This window comes from Clarias gariepinus, chromosome 9 (genome assembly GCF_024256425.1).
Source record: "Clarias gariepinus isolate MV-2021 ecotype Netherlands chromosome 9, CGAR_prim_01v2, whole genome shotgun sequence".
NCBI lineage: Eukaryota > Metazoa > Chordata > Actinopteri > Siluriformes > Clariidae > Clarias > Clarias gariepinus.
Genome location: NC_071108.1, coordinates 17,273,933 through 17,291,187, shown reverse-complemented (window position 1 = coordinate 17,291,187; position 17,255 = coordinate 17,273,933). Strand labels below are relative to the sequence as shown.

The following is a 17,255-nucleotide window of genomic DNA, read 5'->3' as shown; positions in this document are numbered from 1 at the left end:
AAATAATAATTTTAGAATGATAGTTTAATTCTTTCTTTATGAAAAAAAATTAAACTAAGTTGGAGAAAATAGTACCATGTTGTCCACTCATATGACCAATAATTTCCTTAGTGGTGTAATTACATTTATTGTCCCTTTCCTTACATAATGTTCAGTACAGTATGTACAATTTGCTAACCCATACCATACCCTTAGTGGAAGTAAGTTATTATTTGGACCACTGACGACCAGTTATTTTGTTGTTTACTTCTTCTCATCACAGCAGTAATACTGACATGAAAAAGACATACAGTGTTGGTAGGTGATGTGCCAGTGTATGTAATATATCTATTTTGCTGATCTACCTTGTAGAAATACTGTATTTTCATTATTTCATGTTCCTCAACCTAGAAGTGACATTTGGGTAAAAATATTGTAACACAGCTTCACCCGATATCTCTACATCCCTGCAACGTACACTGAAATACCACAACAATCACTAATTATGAGGGTAGAGCAAAATTCTGAGGAAGGGGGCCCTGTGACACATGGAGAAGGTGAATATTAGCGAGAAATATGTTGTGTCTCTCCTTCTTTTGCCTTTGAGTGAAGGGGGTATGACTCATTGTGCTAACTGTTGATCTATAAAGTGTAAACATCAATGATCATACAGTCAGCCAGTCCGTATTTTTTTGAGGACTTGAGACTAGCATTACTTATACACACCAAATGGATGATTTTATGGTAAAATGGCCAGGAATCAATCAACATAGCCGTTGAGGGTTCTACGATTGAAACACTAGTGACCAAAATTCTCATTTTTAATCCTTGGTTGCAAAATCCCTTGTATTCTGCAAGGCCTTTACTGCTTCTGATAGCAGTTTTGGCTTGTCCTAGTGGTATTTTGCCTCTGGCAAGTTAAAGTTTGCTTAATTGGATTGTGGCAGGTGAATTTTCACCTTAAAAAAGTACAGTGGAACCTCGGATTGCAAGTAACATGAGAAGCAAAGCAAAGCAAACATAACAAGTTTTTGAGTGTTCCGCAAGACGAGCAAAGATTTTAAATCAATTTTGATTGAAAAACAAGCAAGTCTTGGTTTACGAGTACAGAGTATCATGTAGCACGTATCTGCTTCTTGTTTTGATGCAGAGCGTCACATGATAACAGCTGAGCCAATGTTTTTCTCTGCCTTTTGCTGCGGAATTTTGGGTAATGGTCTCCCCTGCTTGGTCTTGGTGCGCGTCTATTACTGGTATAATCAATATTCGTGCACGTGTACTGGGGGTTGTGGAGCAAATAATTTGAGTTTCCATTATTGCTTAAGGAAGCCCACTTCTGGGCTATGCTCGTAATCCAAAGTTATACTTTATTGGCTTTCTTTCAAACAATTCTTCATCTCATTGATCATGTTCACTGTGAAGTGCTATCCAATGAATTTGGAAGTATTTGACTGAATGTGAGCAGACAGTATAGCTCTATATACTGCAGAACTCATCCACTGATAAATACAAGGGAACTAGTTTCACTGGCAGCCATAAAATGCGGTTGTATGCTTTGGATCATAATCAGGTACTTCCTCTCTCCATATTGCTCTCTTCAGATCAGTCTGGGACAAGTTTATTTTTGTCTCATTTGTTGTTGCAGAGCTGTACATGTTTTTTAGCAAACACTAATCAAATCCTTCTTTTGAAATTTACTATTGCCAAAAATGCCCAAGTCCTATTTTCTCTGGTTATTGCTTGTCGTGATTGTTGACTTTGACCACATATAAAAAAAAATTGTAATTTTTACACAGTTCATCTAATTTGGATGTAAACACACTCAAATAAAAACTATTAGTTTCTGAACTTTTTGTACTTTAATTTTCTTATACTGTAGTACAGAGCCACAATAACAAGAATTGTCAATATCTAAATATTTACAGACCTCACTGTACTGTAAATGTACTAATAAGTATAAAGTAAATTAACCTTGAATTTATTTAAATTATCTTTGGAAATTGCTTCTAAAACAGATGTTAGGTTTTCCTGTCATCATTGTTCATTTAGAAAGTACTGAGACTTATAAACATGTAAACTGATATTTTGCACATTTATATTTTATGGTCATTTGAAATTTAATGCACTGATAAATTTAAAAGCTAAGTAACATAAGAATTTTAATAAAACAGTGAAATACTGTAGTTAGATCAAAACATTAATTTTTATAAATGTCTGATTGAGGCACTCATGCTTTTGGAGAGTATCGTCCACACCTATGGCCAGCCAGATGAGCATCACAGTGGGCAATGTAGGTAAAATAAAAGACTCCTTTTTTTAATCTACAGCTATGAGAGTGAATTCCATGTTCAGGATAAACAACACATTTTCCTACCATGTCATTAAACAATACATCACTGTCCCACACCTCAAATGTTAACTCATGACCAAATTCTATTGAACCAAAGTTGTAACTAATGTTCCATTCTGGGTTGTCATCATCCATCACTATGTCTGTCTCTTCATACATGTTATTGTACCATACTTTGATATATCCATCCGTTTTAGTAAAAAAGTCTGCCTTTAGACCTGTTGCCCGCTCCACAATTACATGCAAGGTGCCATGACCTGCTCTTAGAGGGCAGCAGTTGTGATCCAAGTTTGGTGCTGGTTTGCAATCGTGGTTTTGATTCTGCTCCACAGGAAGCATGTTCTCTTCAATGTAATCAGTTACAGCCCTCCACAGACTGGCACTTAGTTCTGGGTCAGCAACCAGATGATGAAGAGGATAAATTGCATATGATATTATATCTGGGTTCTTACGCAAGCTGTTCATCCAGTTTGCATAAGCTTTGGCCGGGCTCTGAGGAAACACAAGGTCTGGAAAGTAACTTTCACCTCCCAAGACTTCCAACTTTTGTGTCAAGAAGCCCTGATAGAAGCCCATGCTCATGTTATCCCTAAGAATAGTGGAGCATTTATTAGAAAATGATGCATTTGCAGGCAGAAATCCCAGAGCCATTTTTAACTCAATGTTTAGACAGTTCTTTATTTCATACTCCAAAAATCCCTTTAAGGTTGCAAGGCAGGTTCGGAAGGCTGTGACTTGTCTCACACGTCCTCCTAAATGGACATGACGGATATAATGGGTGCCGTATGTATCAATAATCCTCTGATAGCGGGATTTTGTTTTCTCGCTGTAGGTTCTAGGCAGTTGAAGTAAATGTTTAGTGAATTCTGCACTGAGCTCTGGATGATCCATTACCCTGTAGCTGAAAAAGAGAGAAAATATTGTTTATGTTGTCCATGAGTTTGCTACTTAAGTGTACCTTTTGAATCAAGGTTTCTGCCTGGACAATGTGATAACAGCCCCTAGAGCTATAAAAAAACATATTAACACTTTTCTGTTTTAAGCTGAGAGTAAATGATTAAAAAAAGAAAAAATACATTAAAAGGACTTCTACTTTCCTAGTCGTGTACTAATAACATACTGTAGTTGTCACCACTGACTTCACATGCATAGGCAATAAGCGATTCTTTCATAAGAAACAGTTTCAGTCTGTGACCTAGTAAGGGAATGGATTATGGCTGTCATGAAAGTTGTGGAACACAAATAACGGAAATGAACATTTTCAGTAGAGAAGCCTGTTAGTCTTATTAGGGCTACATGCAGACAAATTATTTCAGGAAGATCTGTGGGCCCTGAATACCAAATAATAAAAGAGCCGATACTTAGTAATGCTAACATCATTTTATATTTGCTCATTGCACATAATGAATATTACTTGGGGTTTAAAAAGGTCCCCCACCCCTTTTTAACTGTGGATTGTACTTGCCTATATGCACACAGCTTGCTGATAGCTCCTCTTGTTATATATGTACTGCACAGAAGTCATTTTCAGCTAACCAACTTTTCAAAAATGGAAGGTTTCATTTTCTATATGACAGGAAACATCTGTCAAGTTTTACAGACACACTATCACAAATATCAGCATCAGTAGTTACCACTAACAGGAGTAATTTTGATTTAAAAATTGCCAAATTGCCCGTAGTGTGTGAATGTGTGTGAATGTGTGTGAATGTTAACCAGAGGTCCTACCACAGTCATTAAAATTGGAATAAATACAATGGTCACCATTGGCCTTCATGGTCCCTAGTTGAACTACAGATGTCTCTAGATGGATGGATGAATGAATATAATTTAAAAATAATAATATTTACTATCCATGTGATTTTATTCAACAAAGGGAAATGCTACATGGTTTAGAAATGTTTTAAGAGGGTGGGGTGCAAAGCAGCTCTCTCACTCTAGCTGGGTGTGTTTTGTGGTTCAGTCAACTTCTTAGCATGACTATTTGCCACAGACCTTTCACTGTTTTCTTTTTCACTGTTATCTTTATTCATGTTTTAAATAAGCTTATTTAAAACATGAATAAAGATACGAAAAAAACAACAACTGGAGCAATAAACATTTACTGGTCATCTAGCGGTGTAGCAGTACATACTTAGTATATTGCCAAATATATATTGTAGCTGAAAAGTAACTAAAGTAACTAAAACAAATAAATGGCATATCTTGGTTCAGAGTTGGCACTGTACAACAAAGAGTTTCTTTTTTTCAAGATTCTATTGTCTGATTTAAAAATAAGCTACGTATATTCTAACTTTAAAAGAGCTTTACTAAACCAGATGCTATTGCATATGATGCATATAGTGAATAAACAAAAATAGTTAATTTGTATATAAAGAGCTAAAAGACCCTGCTTCCACTTCCACTTGATTTTTCCATTTCCACCTAAGTGGAACTAGATGATTGGCTGTGCGTAGCAGCACATGATGATGTGGGATATGCTCTGAGGTTGAAAGCATAATGATGACTTAAAAGCACTGATGATGCACTTTTTATGACTCAGCAACCCCAGAAATAAAATGAGATGCTTTGCTTCCCAGAACATTTCAACGTTAAGGAAATTGTCAGCATTTCTCAAATATCCTGTACTGTATTAAAAATGCATATAAAAGTAGTGGTGACTATGCCTCGCAGAAAACCTGAGGAAATCTTTAAAAGAAAACTTGAAAGGAAAAGTAAGGTGGAAAATTAGGTATCATATCAGCATAACATTCACAAATGTAAAAAGCATGGACAGTGCTGTGGCATTTGGAAGTCACATACCACTGCAAGCATCTATTTCCTGTCAGCTATCAAGGGGGCACATAAATGTAAACAGAACAGGAAAGCTCTAGACATCAGCAGATAACTATCTGTCTGAGATCCTGGGCATTGCAATCATGACTTGCTATAGCTAGCTTATGTGAACAGATCAGGGAATTTAAAATTTAATCATTTGGATTACCTACAGTATGCCAAAAAGGAATTAATATGTTGGTGGACAGACAACTCAGTCTTCAATGTGATCTTCTCTTTTGGGCAGGAAACCTGACACCTGGTAGCAAACCCTTTATAAAATGTCTTATAACTCTTATCGCCCTCATTCTCTATACGTCTTATCCTGTGCAGGGTCATGGGAGGCTTAAGGCCAACTGCAGGCGATTTGGGGCACAAGGCAGGCTGCACCTTGTGCCATAGCAGGCAATTTGGAAATGTCGGTAAGCCTAATCTAAATGTCTTTAAACTGTGTCTTAGAGTCAGCTAAGAGCAGGAACATTTGTATTCTGTGTTAAAATACAAACCACCCACAAACGGGTGGCATGCTAACAGCATGGATATCATTGCTGCTTTAGTGTCCTGGGTTCAGTCCTGAGCTTGGATGACTGTCTGTCTTTGAATGTTACCCCGGTATTCATATAGGTTTCTTCTGGGCTCTCAATTTTCCTCCCACTGGCAAAAACATACTGTTAACAAGACTGGCTATGGTCAATTATCACTTGCTATGAATAAGTGAATGAATGTGTGTGCATGGTGCCTTGTGCTGGACTGGCATCCCATTCAGGGTGAAATCTCCTCCAGTTTTACTGGAATTTTCATATACAGTACACAATTTCCATAAGAAAGCTTATTAAACAGCCTTTCGGTTAAGTGACCTCCTGACTGTGACCCTTTGGATTTTGGCTGACTAAGCTCAAGATGTGATACAAGACCCATATTTTTGCTTAGCTAAGGAGTCATGTGGAAAATACCACAAAAAACATGCCATCTGTGTTTACCTATAATAAGTGCAGCTCATCTCATGAAGAGCAAAGGTTGCCTTGTCCATCATGTGCTGCGATTGGGCAAACTTGGCTATATCGGAGTGACTCCCTCCCAAAACAGCCTTGCCCACATCCTCTAGGCTAAGGTCCATGCCCCAGTTGTTGTTGATAATTGATGCAGAGCTTTTGATAAGCGAATCAATGGAATGGTGAAGAGCACTTGACAGCTGTTTGCTACAGCGGCTAAAAGGACGCCAGTCCACAATGACCAAGGGAAGTTTCTGCATCTGTCCTCCCTGGAAGCGATTCCAGCACACAGTACATGTGCGGTTATCCAACCTGTGGGATTTGACATTTATTAAATAGGCACCTTTACGTTGCAGCTTGACTACATCAAATCCTTCTCCTGCAAGGTTGTATCCAGGCACAAAGGGTGCTTTTTCACATTCTGACTCTGTTCCTCTGCGGCATCCTGAGCTTTGATGACAAAGGGTCAGAAGTATGCTGACACAGACTAACATGTGGAGATGGGTCCCCATGGCTTCCTTTAAAGACAGATAATACATGGTAAACATAAGCATGCCATTCCCTGACTCTGAAAATTATACAGTAACATTGCCTATTCTATGCTGTAATTACAGATTATTATTGAAACCAAATAGACAAAAACATGCGTCAGATGAACACATAGTCTCTTTACAGAATATGTAATGTCTACTTTCTAACATTGTTCACTTTTTCCTAAGTAATGTACTATTGTTACAAATAAAATCATGCCCATCATTCACCAGTACAAAAATATAGCAACACATTTAAAAGTCTCAAACAAACCACTTTCGCAACAACCAGACTGGAGTTTACATATTTCATAGTAAGCATGCATTTAGTCTACATGAAACACACTTTTCTTCAAAATTAAATTTCATTTAAAGGTTATTTGGTGATAAATACTTACCTAATGTGACAGTCTCACTTTGCCGTATTTTTAGACATTTGGAGGGAGTGTTTTCCGTTCACTCCGTTTTTGCTAAAGTCGACAGACTTCATCTGCTTACTGGTTTTGTCTTGATATTTTTAGTTTATCCCAGCTTTCCTGTGGGAGGGAGCATAAACGATTGTGGTATGTGAGGGAGTGCCGCATTCTCAGGAATAAGACAGGATTATGTTGAGGGAGAAAGCATCATGATATTATAACATGATTGATGTGGTGTTTTTATATGTATTTTTTTAAATGAAAGAAATATATTTTAGAAAATTTAAAAAAGAGTAAAAGATAAAAGCATTGCCACTTTGTGGAATATATTTGCATTCTCTTATTTTAAAATTACTGTCCCCTCTAAAATATTAGAACTGTAAGTTTTTTTGTTTGTTTGTTTGTTTACTGAAGAATAGTTTTCACCAGTGAAGACTGCACTTGTTGCTATGGGAGATCTTCAAGTCAAATTGGGACTTGTGAAAAAATTTCCTGTAAATAAAGATTTACTGATAAACTGATTACTTTTACAGAAGACCTCATCCCAATACAGTGATGAGACTCTCACCCATAGTAAAATATTTGAAATGTGCAAGGCCGTACAACTGTCAACCACCACTCCAGCCCAGGTTAGTTACAGTCACTCCCCATTCATTTTCAGTGAATGAAATAATTAATTTTATTAATTAATCTCTACCAAAGTGATAAAAAACGACAAACTTCAGAGAAAACAAAATCTGCTTATTATCTAAATCATTTGAGGTCAAGTATAGCGGAGGTGGTGTCATGGCTTGACATTGCATAGCTGCTTCTAGAACAGATTCACTAATAATTATTGATTATGTAACTCATAATGGTAGTTTTAGGATAAATCAAGATTACAGACTGCATGCCAATTTACAAAGAAATACATTCATAATTACACCAAAACCAGCCTGCCAGCACTATAAAGGGACTTCATATCATATCTGTTCCAAAAGGTGTATTCTTTTGCTTACCTCCAAAATCAGCCACCTAAGGTGCCATGTTTCTTAGTTGTTTAATAAATCTAAATGGGAAAAGTTAAAAAAAAGAAAGAAAGAAAGCTGCCATTCTAAACCAATATCTTATATCCATGTTTTCATTTCAAACCCAAATGTCCTCAGTGCATAGCAAAAGCTGTTCCAGTAGTTGGATTGTATATCCAAGGAGCAACTTGGTGAAGGTGTAGTTATCTTCATTTGGGGGTCAATAGCTCAGCATGCATCATTTTCATTTTGTAGAGCTTCTTCTAGACAGCCCTTTAATACAACTCAAGGGTCTATGTTTGTGAGGGTTCTCAATCTTCCCAAAAATATATTTGTAGGTTAACTGGTTATTCGGAAATGTCCTAGCTATGAATATTTGCATCAAATGGGTATGTATGGTGCTGTGTGCTGGACTGGCATCCCACCTGTGGTGCAATCCCATCTTATGCCAGTGTTCCAGGGATAGGTTCCAGATCCACAGCCATCTTGTCCAAGATAAATATTAGTGAATAAATAGGTTAATATTTTTAACAACCTGAGCAGTCCTAGAAGGCTATTGCCCAAAGTTTAAGCACATTTCACAGTATGTGTCTGCCATTTTGGTTGCTCGTCATAGATTTCAAAAGATATGTGACTTCTCTAATGTATGTTTATTCCAATTGATAAAGTTGTGGCTTCTTAAATTTAATACAATGATCAGGTCCTGAGGCATTGGACGTCTGAGGTTCCAGGTTCAAACCCTACCTCTTTGAAATTTCCACTATTGGGGCTTTGAGCAGGGCCTCTAACCATTATCTGTATAAGATCAAAATATAGGCTGGATGGGGATATCTGCCGAATGCAGTAAATGTAAAATATGATGTAGTTAGTATTGATTAAATTGCTTATTGTTATTACTGTATGTGCATTTATTTCTTGTACTCTAATCTTTATTTATTTATCCTAAATAAATAATCCACTGAGACTTGTTTAGACAATTAGACATTCTAATATTATTACACATAATGACATGTAATCAAATATGCCATAATTGTCATGTAAATAAACAATATCAAAACTGGTCTGACAAATGTATTATTTCACATTGTTTTAAAATTAAAGCGAAAATAAAGATACAATTTTATATGCCAGGAATATACAGTTTTTTAGATTCAAATCAGTGACTTTAGACCTATGATATGACAGTAATTTACAAAACAGTACTGCTGCAGTACTGTGTCCCTGTGGCTTACTGTATCATTATGCAGTATAGTCAGAGAAGAAAGAAAACATGACCATGTCTTAACTGTAAATAAGTGGTTTAGAGAATGAGTGAGTGTGTGAGTAATTACTATTAATACAAGTAGTATTATAAATAGGTATTTTTATAGTAAGATAAATAATCTTATCAATAGTTACCATGAGGGAAGGCTAGTGCTATTTGAAATTAAATGTTATATGTTGCTTCATTACAGTATATCTATAGTGAGCTTGTTTTTAGCTATAAAGAGCATGTTAAGATATAGTTAGGGAACTAACAAAAGGTTTACTTCTGTTTTACAGCTTACCTGAAACATATTACAGAGTATACCATTGGCTCATCTTTCCTACACTCACCTTTATAAAAGGTATTTATCTTTCTCTCTGGGTCCAGGGCAAAGTGACAAGTTTTTTTTTTTTTAATTAACGTAAATCTCTAACGAGTCCTCTAAAAAATAAAATAAATGGAATTAGAAATAGTTAATTATAAATCACAAGCATTTCTGCATTCAAAGGTGAGTATTGATTTATGAACAAAACTGGCATTAAAACATTCCTTGTACTTTCCAATTTCGTCATATTCCAGGAAGTCTCCAGGGGAAATTACAAACATACTGTACATTCAAAACACACCAGGTCATTGATCAATCATGGCGGAGGTAGTGCCATGGCTTGGGCTTGCGTGGCTGCTTCTGATTTCAAGCCAAATGTCCTCAGTTCATAGCAAAAGCCATACTGTAGCTGTTCTGTTCCAGTACTTTTTGAAAGGACTGTATAGTCATGGAGCAACTAGGTGAAGGTGTGGTTATCTTCATTTGGGTGTCAATAATATATAATAAGATATATAAATATACATTACAATAGCCAGAGGAGAAAGAAAACATGATCACACCTTACCAGTAAAGCTATGTGATGTAATAAGCAAAGAATATGAATTTACACTACCTCTCAAAAGATTGGGTACACATGCAAATTTCTGTGTTTTTTTATTTATCTACAACAATACTGAAACTGAAACTATGAAATAACACATATGGATTTACATAATTATGTAACAACAACAAGTCGGTTGTTATTTTAAGACACAGAGGTCAGCCTTGCTGGTATAGTTCTTGCAAGAACAGTATTGTCAAGTGCTTTTGTATAACCTATCAAGCCCCAAGCACTCTAATGAAGACAGTTAACAGCAATTAACAGCACCTTGGATTAGAGCCATTATAAAGGCTTAACAGATCATGAGTAGCAGATACATCTCACCATGAACTGTTCAAAAGAAATTACTGCATATTTTGGACGCCTTTAGAATTGCTTTACAATGCGGAAAAGAAATAAAAATCAGGAACGACCATGGAGTTATCCCAAATTTTTAAGTGGTAGTGTAAATTAATTAATATAAAAAAGTCAATATACTGTGGGCATTCCATGTAAGCAGTGCAATTAGTAAAATGCTCAACACAGATTGGCAAAGAAAATGTATGTGGTTATATTTGTAAAAATAATTATTGGTTATATGGTAGTGTAGTGGTTACCACTATGACCTTGTACTGTACCTCCAGAGTCGAAGATTTGATCCTGCCTCGGATCTGTATGAGTGGAGCCTGTTCTCTCTGTGCTTTGGTGGCTTTCCTCTGTGTGTGTCTTCTTCTCACAGTTTTAAGACTGATAGGCTAATTGGCCTTTACAAATTGCCTGTTGTATATGTTTGTGTGTAGTGGGGCTGTTATATGGAATATCCTGTAGGATTCCAATAATTCTGAACAGGATAAGCGGTGTAAAGAATGAAAGAGGATTATAATGAGGTCTCTGGTCACATGATCTCAGTGCCATGAAAGGGAGGTTGGGCCTAATTAGCATACTAAAAGTACAGGCTGCACAAAACAAATAAAAAAAAAAATTTTTTTAGAGATGTACAAGGCCAACGGTATCCCTTGTCAGGTTTATAAATATTCTTCTTATTTTTTGTGTACTTATATAGTCTGGATTAATCTTTAATACTAATAATAATCAATGCTCTGACATTCCCTTAGCTTTCTTCTATTCACCATTATTATAACGAAGCGGGTCCCACATGAGCAGAACCGCGCATAAATACTCTGCACTGTTCAGAACGGGCAGATCCGCAGGCGGTTCCCAGACAACGATACCTCCACTTCGTGCAATCATTTAGGTAGAAAGTCAAAGTAAGACAGACAAATGCGCTGGTCAGAGGCAAAGCCCTAGTCTCTGCCCATCTAAGACGGGGAGAGAGAAAGAGAGCAGCACCCATGAATCCAGTGCGCGAGCTCAGTTTAATAGTTAAAAACACAAACACTCCCTCGCTCTCTAAGAATCCTTTTTAGAGGGCCCTGAGTTTTATTTTCAGTTTCCAGAGCCTGTTCGTTCTCGCGTAGACGGCAGAGTTATGTTTTTGTGTTTCAAGTTTTTTGTTTTCCCTTTTAAATTTCACATGAATAATCCCACGCTATCTACAAACGGAAAGGTCTTCCCGTGCGTGTTATAAGCACTCTCACAGCCTCCTATCTCATTAAACCCCTATAAAACCCTGTGTTAGGGCTCTTACACATTATAACATCTTGTGGTGCTGCTTTTCATACGGCACCACCCAACAATTATAAAAGGTACTCTCTCAAAAAGACACGTTTTTTATTACTAACGTAGAGTCCTCTGATTCTTAAACCGCTAAACTGAACTAGATGTAGTTAATTATAAATCAATAGCATGTCTGCATTCAAAAGTGAGGACTGATTTATACTACGATATGGCGGTGGAATTTCCCATGTACTTTCCAACTTCCTCATTCTATAGGGTGTTCCTAAATTCCCCATAACAGGTGAGATTAACAACTAACAGTTCTATTAAAAATATTATTATATCATAAAATTGTTTATACTTAGTTTGTATTGTTTATCTATCTCAATTTTTTTAGATAGCCTAAGAATACCTTTGACAAAATAAAAACGTATTGAAATCATTCTCAAGTCAAAAAGGAACTAATTCAAATGTATCGACCCAAGTTCATCATGACAGACATGACATAACATAACATGTCTCTCATGATGAACAAAACATAACAGGCGTGTTTGGTTACATTTTTCCTTTTGGGGTGGAGACTGTTGGGACACCATGTAGATCTTTTAAATAAACATTTTAAATACAGTATTACACATCCCACTCATACAGTATGTTTTCAATGCCGTGATAGAATATCACATACATACGTCATACATCATATACATTCCCATATATTCATATGTGAAAAGACACGCTCTTAAACCATGGTCAATTTATTTATTTATTTATTTATTTATTTTAAAGTGCATTATGATTTTTTAATGGTTAATTTACACAGCCACTGTAAATCTGATTTAAATAAAAAAATAATGTAAAAAAAAATAAGATTGTAAGATCTGATTTTTTTTAAGCAATTAGAGATAAAGGTACAACAACAAAAAATATTCTGCATAGTATAGAATATCAATGACTAAAGGCAATTGAAGGTTTCAGTTATTAGATACTAGTGCATTAATGCTGTAAATCATTTTATGAATATTTATTCCACAGATAAACAGAAGCATTAGGCCACAAGAGTAGGATCATCATTCAGCCTCTCACACTGTTGCTCTGTCTGGCTTTCTACAGTAGTCTGACATAGTGCTTCACTTTCAAGCTCCTCATATCCTCTTCTAAGAGACAGAATGTTCTTCCTCTTTTTCACCACTAACACTGCTACCACCACCACAAGAGCAATCAAGGCTAGAGCACCAAATGCAATGCCGACTGTTTTTCCTTGTGACTGAGAGAAATCATCCCCAAACAATTGGGACATTTTTGCAATGTCCTCAGGCTTGGCAATCTTCCACATTTTTGTGTCTTTGATTCTCACCCAGGCCTGGTCTCCTTCTGTCATCACAGCTACAGTGTTTGTAGCTATCATACTGATAACTGGAGGTCTTGTGAACGGTGGAAGTTTTACAGTAGGTAACTCACCTCCAATGAAAATGCCTGACTTAACGCAGTACAGCACCTGACATCCATCGCTTATAGCAACAAGATGTTGGCTAAACTGTGGTGGACAACGTGCTTGATTCCCTGCAAGCAAATTGGTAGCCTGGCAGCTGAAGAAACCTCCAAAGGGCACAGAGAATCTTGTAGCTGCCTCATAGTCAGTGCTTAGACAGATCATAATGCCACTGGATAAAAAGCTTAGGGCAAAGAAATTTGGAGGACAGGATCTAGATTTCGTTAACGGATTTTGTACAAAAGGGCCAAATAGACCACCAAAGAGATATCCAGAGAATTCTGGGGTTTTTTCATTAGTGGAACACCAATAAGTGTCAACCTTTGCCCTGTGAACACGATACACATTTCCACATACATCTTTACAACATCTAAAAAACACCCAGCATGAATGACATTGCTGGTGGCACTCATAATTATTATATGGTCTTTCCTGTATTTCAGAATGCAGTAGTGTAGCAGTGTATGGCTGTTTACAGGTATATGATCCAGTGTCTGGGTTTTTCACATCAAGTTCCTTGCAGATTGTATTTCCATCTAAAGTCAGTGGATTACACTGCTGGTAAACACCACCAAAACTAAGATTTGTGCTTGGACCTTCACAGGATGCATCATCCACATTTGCTTGGAAGTTAAAATTTTTGGAGTCTGGTTTAACACACCCAGGGTAGGTATTAATTTTGTAGTAACGGTCTATGGCCTTGCGCACAGACTGAGCGAGTTTATTTACTGTTGGAAGTGGGAGATCTGGAAATGTTGATGGGTTGAGAAAAAAATGTAGTGGCAATCCACTACGGTCAATAGAAATTAAATTGTTTAAAGTGCTCTCCTGCCATTTTTGTAGAGTGATTCCAGGATAAAACAATGCCCCACCATGACTCAATGTTATGGAGTATGTAATATTACCCTGGTAGGCCTTTGTTTCAGATGTTTCTTGTGACTCCTTACTGCTAATATCAAATTTTACTTTGTTAAAAAAGTTGACACCAGCTGAGGCTGTGACAGAGGTCTGAGAGGACTGGGCATCAGAAACATAAGACGATTTTAAATAGTCCTCCTCTACCAAAGTGGCACCAGCATCCACACTTGTGATGACATGTGTACCATAATCAAGCACCATCTTTTCAGACAGATAAGCTGCCTGGCGAGTCTGATTGTTCTCAATGGCATCTGCAATTTCCTCTGCCTGCCGGGCAAAACGTGCATCCAGAGTGAAATCAGGATATGCCTTTACTGTGTACACATGGTTACGCACCTGTGGAAAGCAAAAATCAATATGGAGTTAAAATGTCTGGAACTGTAACATTTTATTAGTTTAAAGTAAATATTTCATCTTTCTCTGTAACGTTTTAATTAACATTGACAATAGTCTTAGGTGCAGTCTGCTTACGCAGCCGACAAAGGACTTTTGTCCAAAACTTTCTGTTTTACACACACAAACACACACATACAATGGACCTTAATTGACCTTACCTGTACCCGAGCTGTTACTGAATTATCCTTCACTTGGTGGGTTTTAATGCGTTTGTGCTCAACAGAGAACTTGCCATTGACCACTGTCTCAAATGAAGCATCAGAATTGATTGACCACGAAGTGGAGCTTTTCTGTTCAAGCCAAGAGGTAATGATCTCAGAGTTCATCTCAACTGCGCTCACCTTCTGTGGAATGACAAATGTCTCATCTGGAATAAGGTAGATGCCATCCTCTGTGGTCTGACATTGTGAGTAGCTTAGGTTCATCACCCGACCCATATCCAGGTTGCGCAGGTTGTCCCAGCCTCCACCAGGGAGAACCTCAAGTGCTGGTGCACTAAGGTTTTTGCGGCACTCACGAAGCCCATTGCCTGCACGAATAACTGGATGTAAATCTGCTGTACTGATAAATGCTAAGACAGCCAACAGTGAGAGGTATTCAGTTCCCATGATTATCAGGAGTAACTGCTGTGAGTCATAGCTAGTTCAGCATTATACGCTCTTGTTCTCACGTGATGGGCGGGTCTTAAGTAACCTTCTAAACAGCATTTCTTTGTTTCATTTCCTAAAAAAAGTCATAAGACCTTTTAGCACATCCTCTTCATGAGAAAGTTCTGCATATTAGTAACTAAAATTTTTGGAATGTCTGTCTAGGTGTTGTGTAACCTATCAAAGTGGGGTTACCGTAGAAAAAGACAATTTCATGAAATTGTCCTGTTTGATTTGGCAAATTGTGTATTAAACCTGAAATGAAAAAATATAATAAATTGCAATTGCTTTTGACTAACAGACTGTTTATGCTAGTGCTTGACAAGTCAATATTTAGACTAATAATCTATTCTATTCTCTACAAAGTATTTAATGCAGTTATTTGTTGCTGCATAACACTTGAGCCAGATTTGGAAAGCCTTGTTAACTACTTTGAAATTAACTCTTGAAACTACTTTGACGAGTACATTAACAGATTTTAATAGCAGCCACAGCAGTACATAAAACATAAACGCTAAGTAATGTAAACTAATGCAAATATGTAGGACCTTATTATTTTTAATTGTTTGAAAGGGGAAATGTGTCAGCTCATCATCGTCTGCGAAACAGAAGTGGTCAGTTTGCAAGTCCCATGTAATCAGTATTGGGTGTTTTTGCTACAAATAGTGAACATTATTTAATCAAGTTTGGCAAAATTCTAACAAATTATAATTCTATACTACAGTAATATTGAATACTTAAATCTGACTGGTCAGAAGGTGTTACTTAACTTGCTTTAATAACATTATTAACTTAATTTTACAGAGACATATTCTAATAACAAATAGATATATCAATAAATTGTATATTTAATAAAGAAAACATGTAATCTTCTAAATGATTAAGCTTTCTGTAATGTGACATTTATTTACCATTTATGAAAGGACGCTCTATTGCTAGCACTTTATAATAATCATAAATTCAGCTGTCCCTTTATATTGTCATCCCTAGGAAATACTAAGCATTGAGTACTTTGGGTTTTGCAGTTTTCTGGTTGCAGACCTACTTCTAAGTGTAAAGATCTCACCAGGCATTGTGTGTAACAGAGTCACTGTAGATTAATTGCTGGCCAAGAGACAAATTGATTATTATGATTCATACCCATTTTCTTACATTTCATGAAGCTTATTAGGTTTCTTAGTTAGCAAGTTAGTTTTTGTTAATTTATGTTGTTAATTTATGTTGTATGCAGCACCGTGAAGAAACGTTGTTTTGTTTCAATGTGTACTAAACTGTATATGGTATAGGAATGACAATAAAATGTCTACTTGAACTTAAACCTTTTCAGAATTTTCATAAATCTTTTAAGCAGCTTTGTGACAATGACCATTGTTAAAAGCGCTATACAAATAAAATTGAATTGAATAGTCACAAGCAGCTTTGTCTAAGTCTGTGACCTGTTAAAAAGCTACCTATCTAATGTGTCATTCATCAGTTTTTGTAGTCATGTTTACATGTAATACTTAAATTATTAAGTTGTAAGGTTGTAAAAATGACATTAAATATTACCACACACAAGACTGTAAATCATGTGGATTGTAAGAAGCCCTTTATTTTTCTCACACATACTGTAAATTACAGTAGAATGAACAGGCAGAGTACAGGCAGCTTGTTGGAGCTGAGGCTTGAGGAAAACACTTGTAGCTCATCAAAAATAAAATGCCTTAGAACCAAAATAAGAATATAATTACTGTATGTTTTTGAATAATATTATTTTTCATGCCAGATTCTAAGAGGCTGCACTAAAAATGTGCCACTAAGGTACTGTTATGAGCTTTTAGATATTATGAGGATTTAAAACATACAGTATATTTATGACGGCAAAAAGATTATCTTTAAGAAGGTAAAATTGTGGTAATATTTAGGACAGAAGTAATGAATTTTAGCTTTGACATGAAAACTGACTAATT

The 17,255-nt window shown here is 36.4% G+C and overlaps 2 protein-coding genes across 3 annotated transcripts; both read right to left on the bottom strand.

Moving 5' to 3' along the window:
• Positions 1–1,813: 1,813 nt before the first annotated feature.
• On the bottom strand, positions 1,814–7,333 carry prf1.5 (perforin 1.5). Of its 2 annotated transcripts, none has more exons than XM_053503421.1 (3): positions 7,064–7,333; positions 6,124–6,649; positions 1,814–3,230 (listed from the first exon to the last, which is right to left on the bottom strand). In XM_053503421.1, the coding sequence occupies exons 2-3, from the start codon at positions 6,645–6,647 to the stop codon at positions 2,207–2,209; spliced, it is 1,548 nt and encodes a 515-aa protein (XP_053359396.1). In that variant the 5' UTR covers positions 6,648–6,649; positions 7,064–7,333; the 3' UTR covers positions 1,814–2,206. The 2 variants fall into 2 exon arrangements, with proteins under 2 accessions (XP_053359396.1, XP_053359395.1); XM_053503420.1 differs by having other exon boundaries at positions 6,124–6,653; positions 7,064–7,332.
• Positions 7,334–12,606: 5,273 nt separating this feature from the next.
• Positions 12,607–15,299, bottom strand: mpeg1.1 (macrophage expressed 1, tandem duplicate 1). The gene is made up of 2 exons (XM_053503176.1): positions 14,818–15,299; positions 12,607–14,599 (listed from the first exon to the last, which is right to left on the bottom strand). Exons 1-2 carry the CDS (start codon positions 15,265–15,267, stop codon positions 12,902–12,904), a joined length of 2,148 nt encoding a protein of 715 aa, XP_053359151.1. The 5' UTR covers positions 15,268–15,299; the 3' UTR covers positions 12,607–12,901.
• Positions 15,300–17,255: the final 1,956 nt, after the last annotated feature.

What these genes read in the sequence shown, in the direction of transcription:
- mpeg1.1 (XM_053503176.1), bottom strand. Translation starts at nt 15,267, where the DNA reads ATGGGAACTGAATACCTCTCACTGTTGGCTGTCTTAGCATTTATCAGT. An exon ending in CAGTAACAGCTCGGGTACAG is followed by an intron (nt 14,600 to 14,817) that starts GTAAGGTCAATT and finishes TGCTTTCCACAG; the next exon opens with GTGCGTAACCATGTGTACAC.
- prf1.5 (XM_053503421.1), bottom strand. Translation starts at nt 6,647, where the DNA reads ATGGGGACCCATCTCCACATGTTAGTCTGTGTCAGCATACTTCTGACC. An exon ending in ATGAGCTGCACTTATTATAG is followed by an intron (nt 3,231 to 6,123) that starts GTAAACACAGAT and finishes TCTCTTTTTCAG; the next exon opens with CTACAGGGTAATGGATCATC.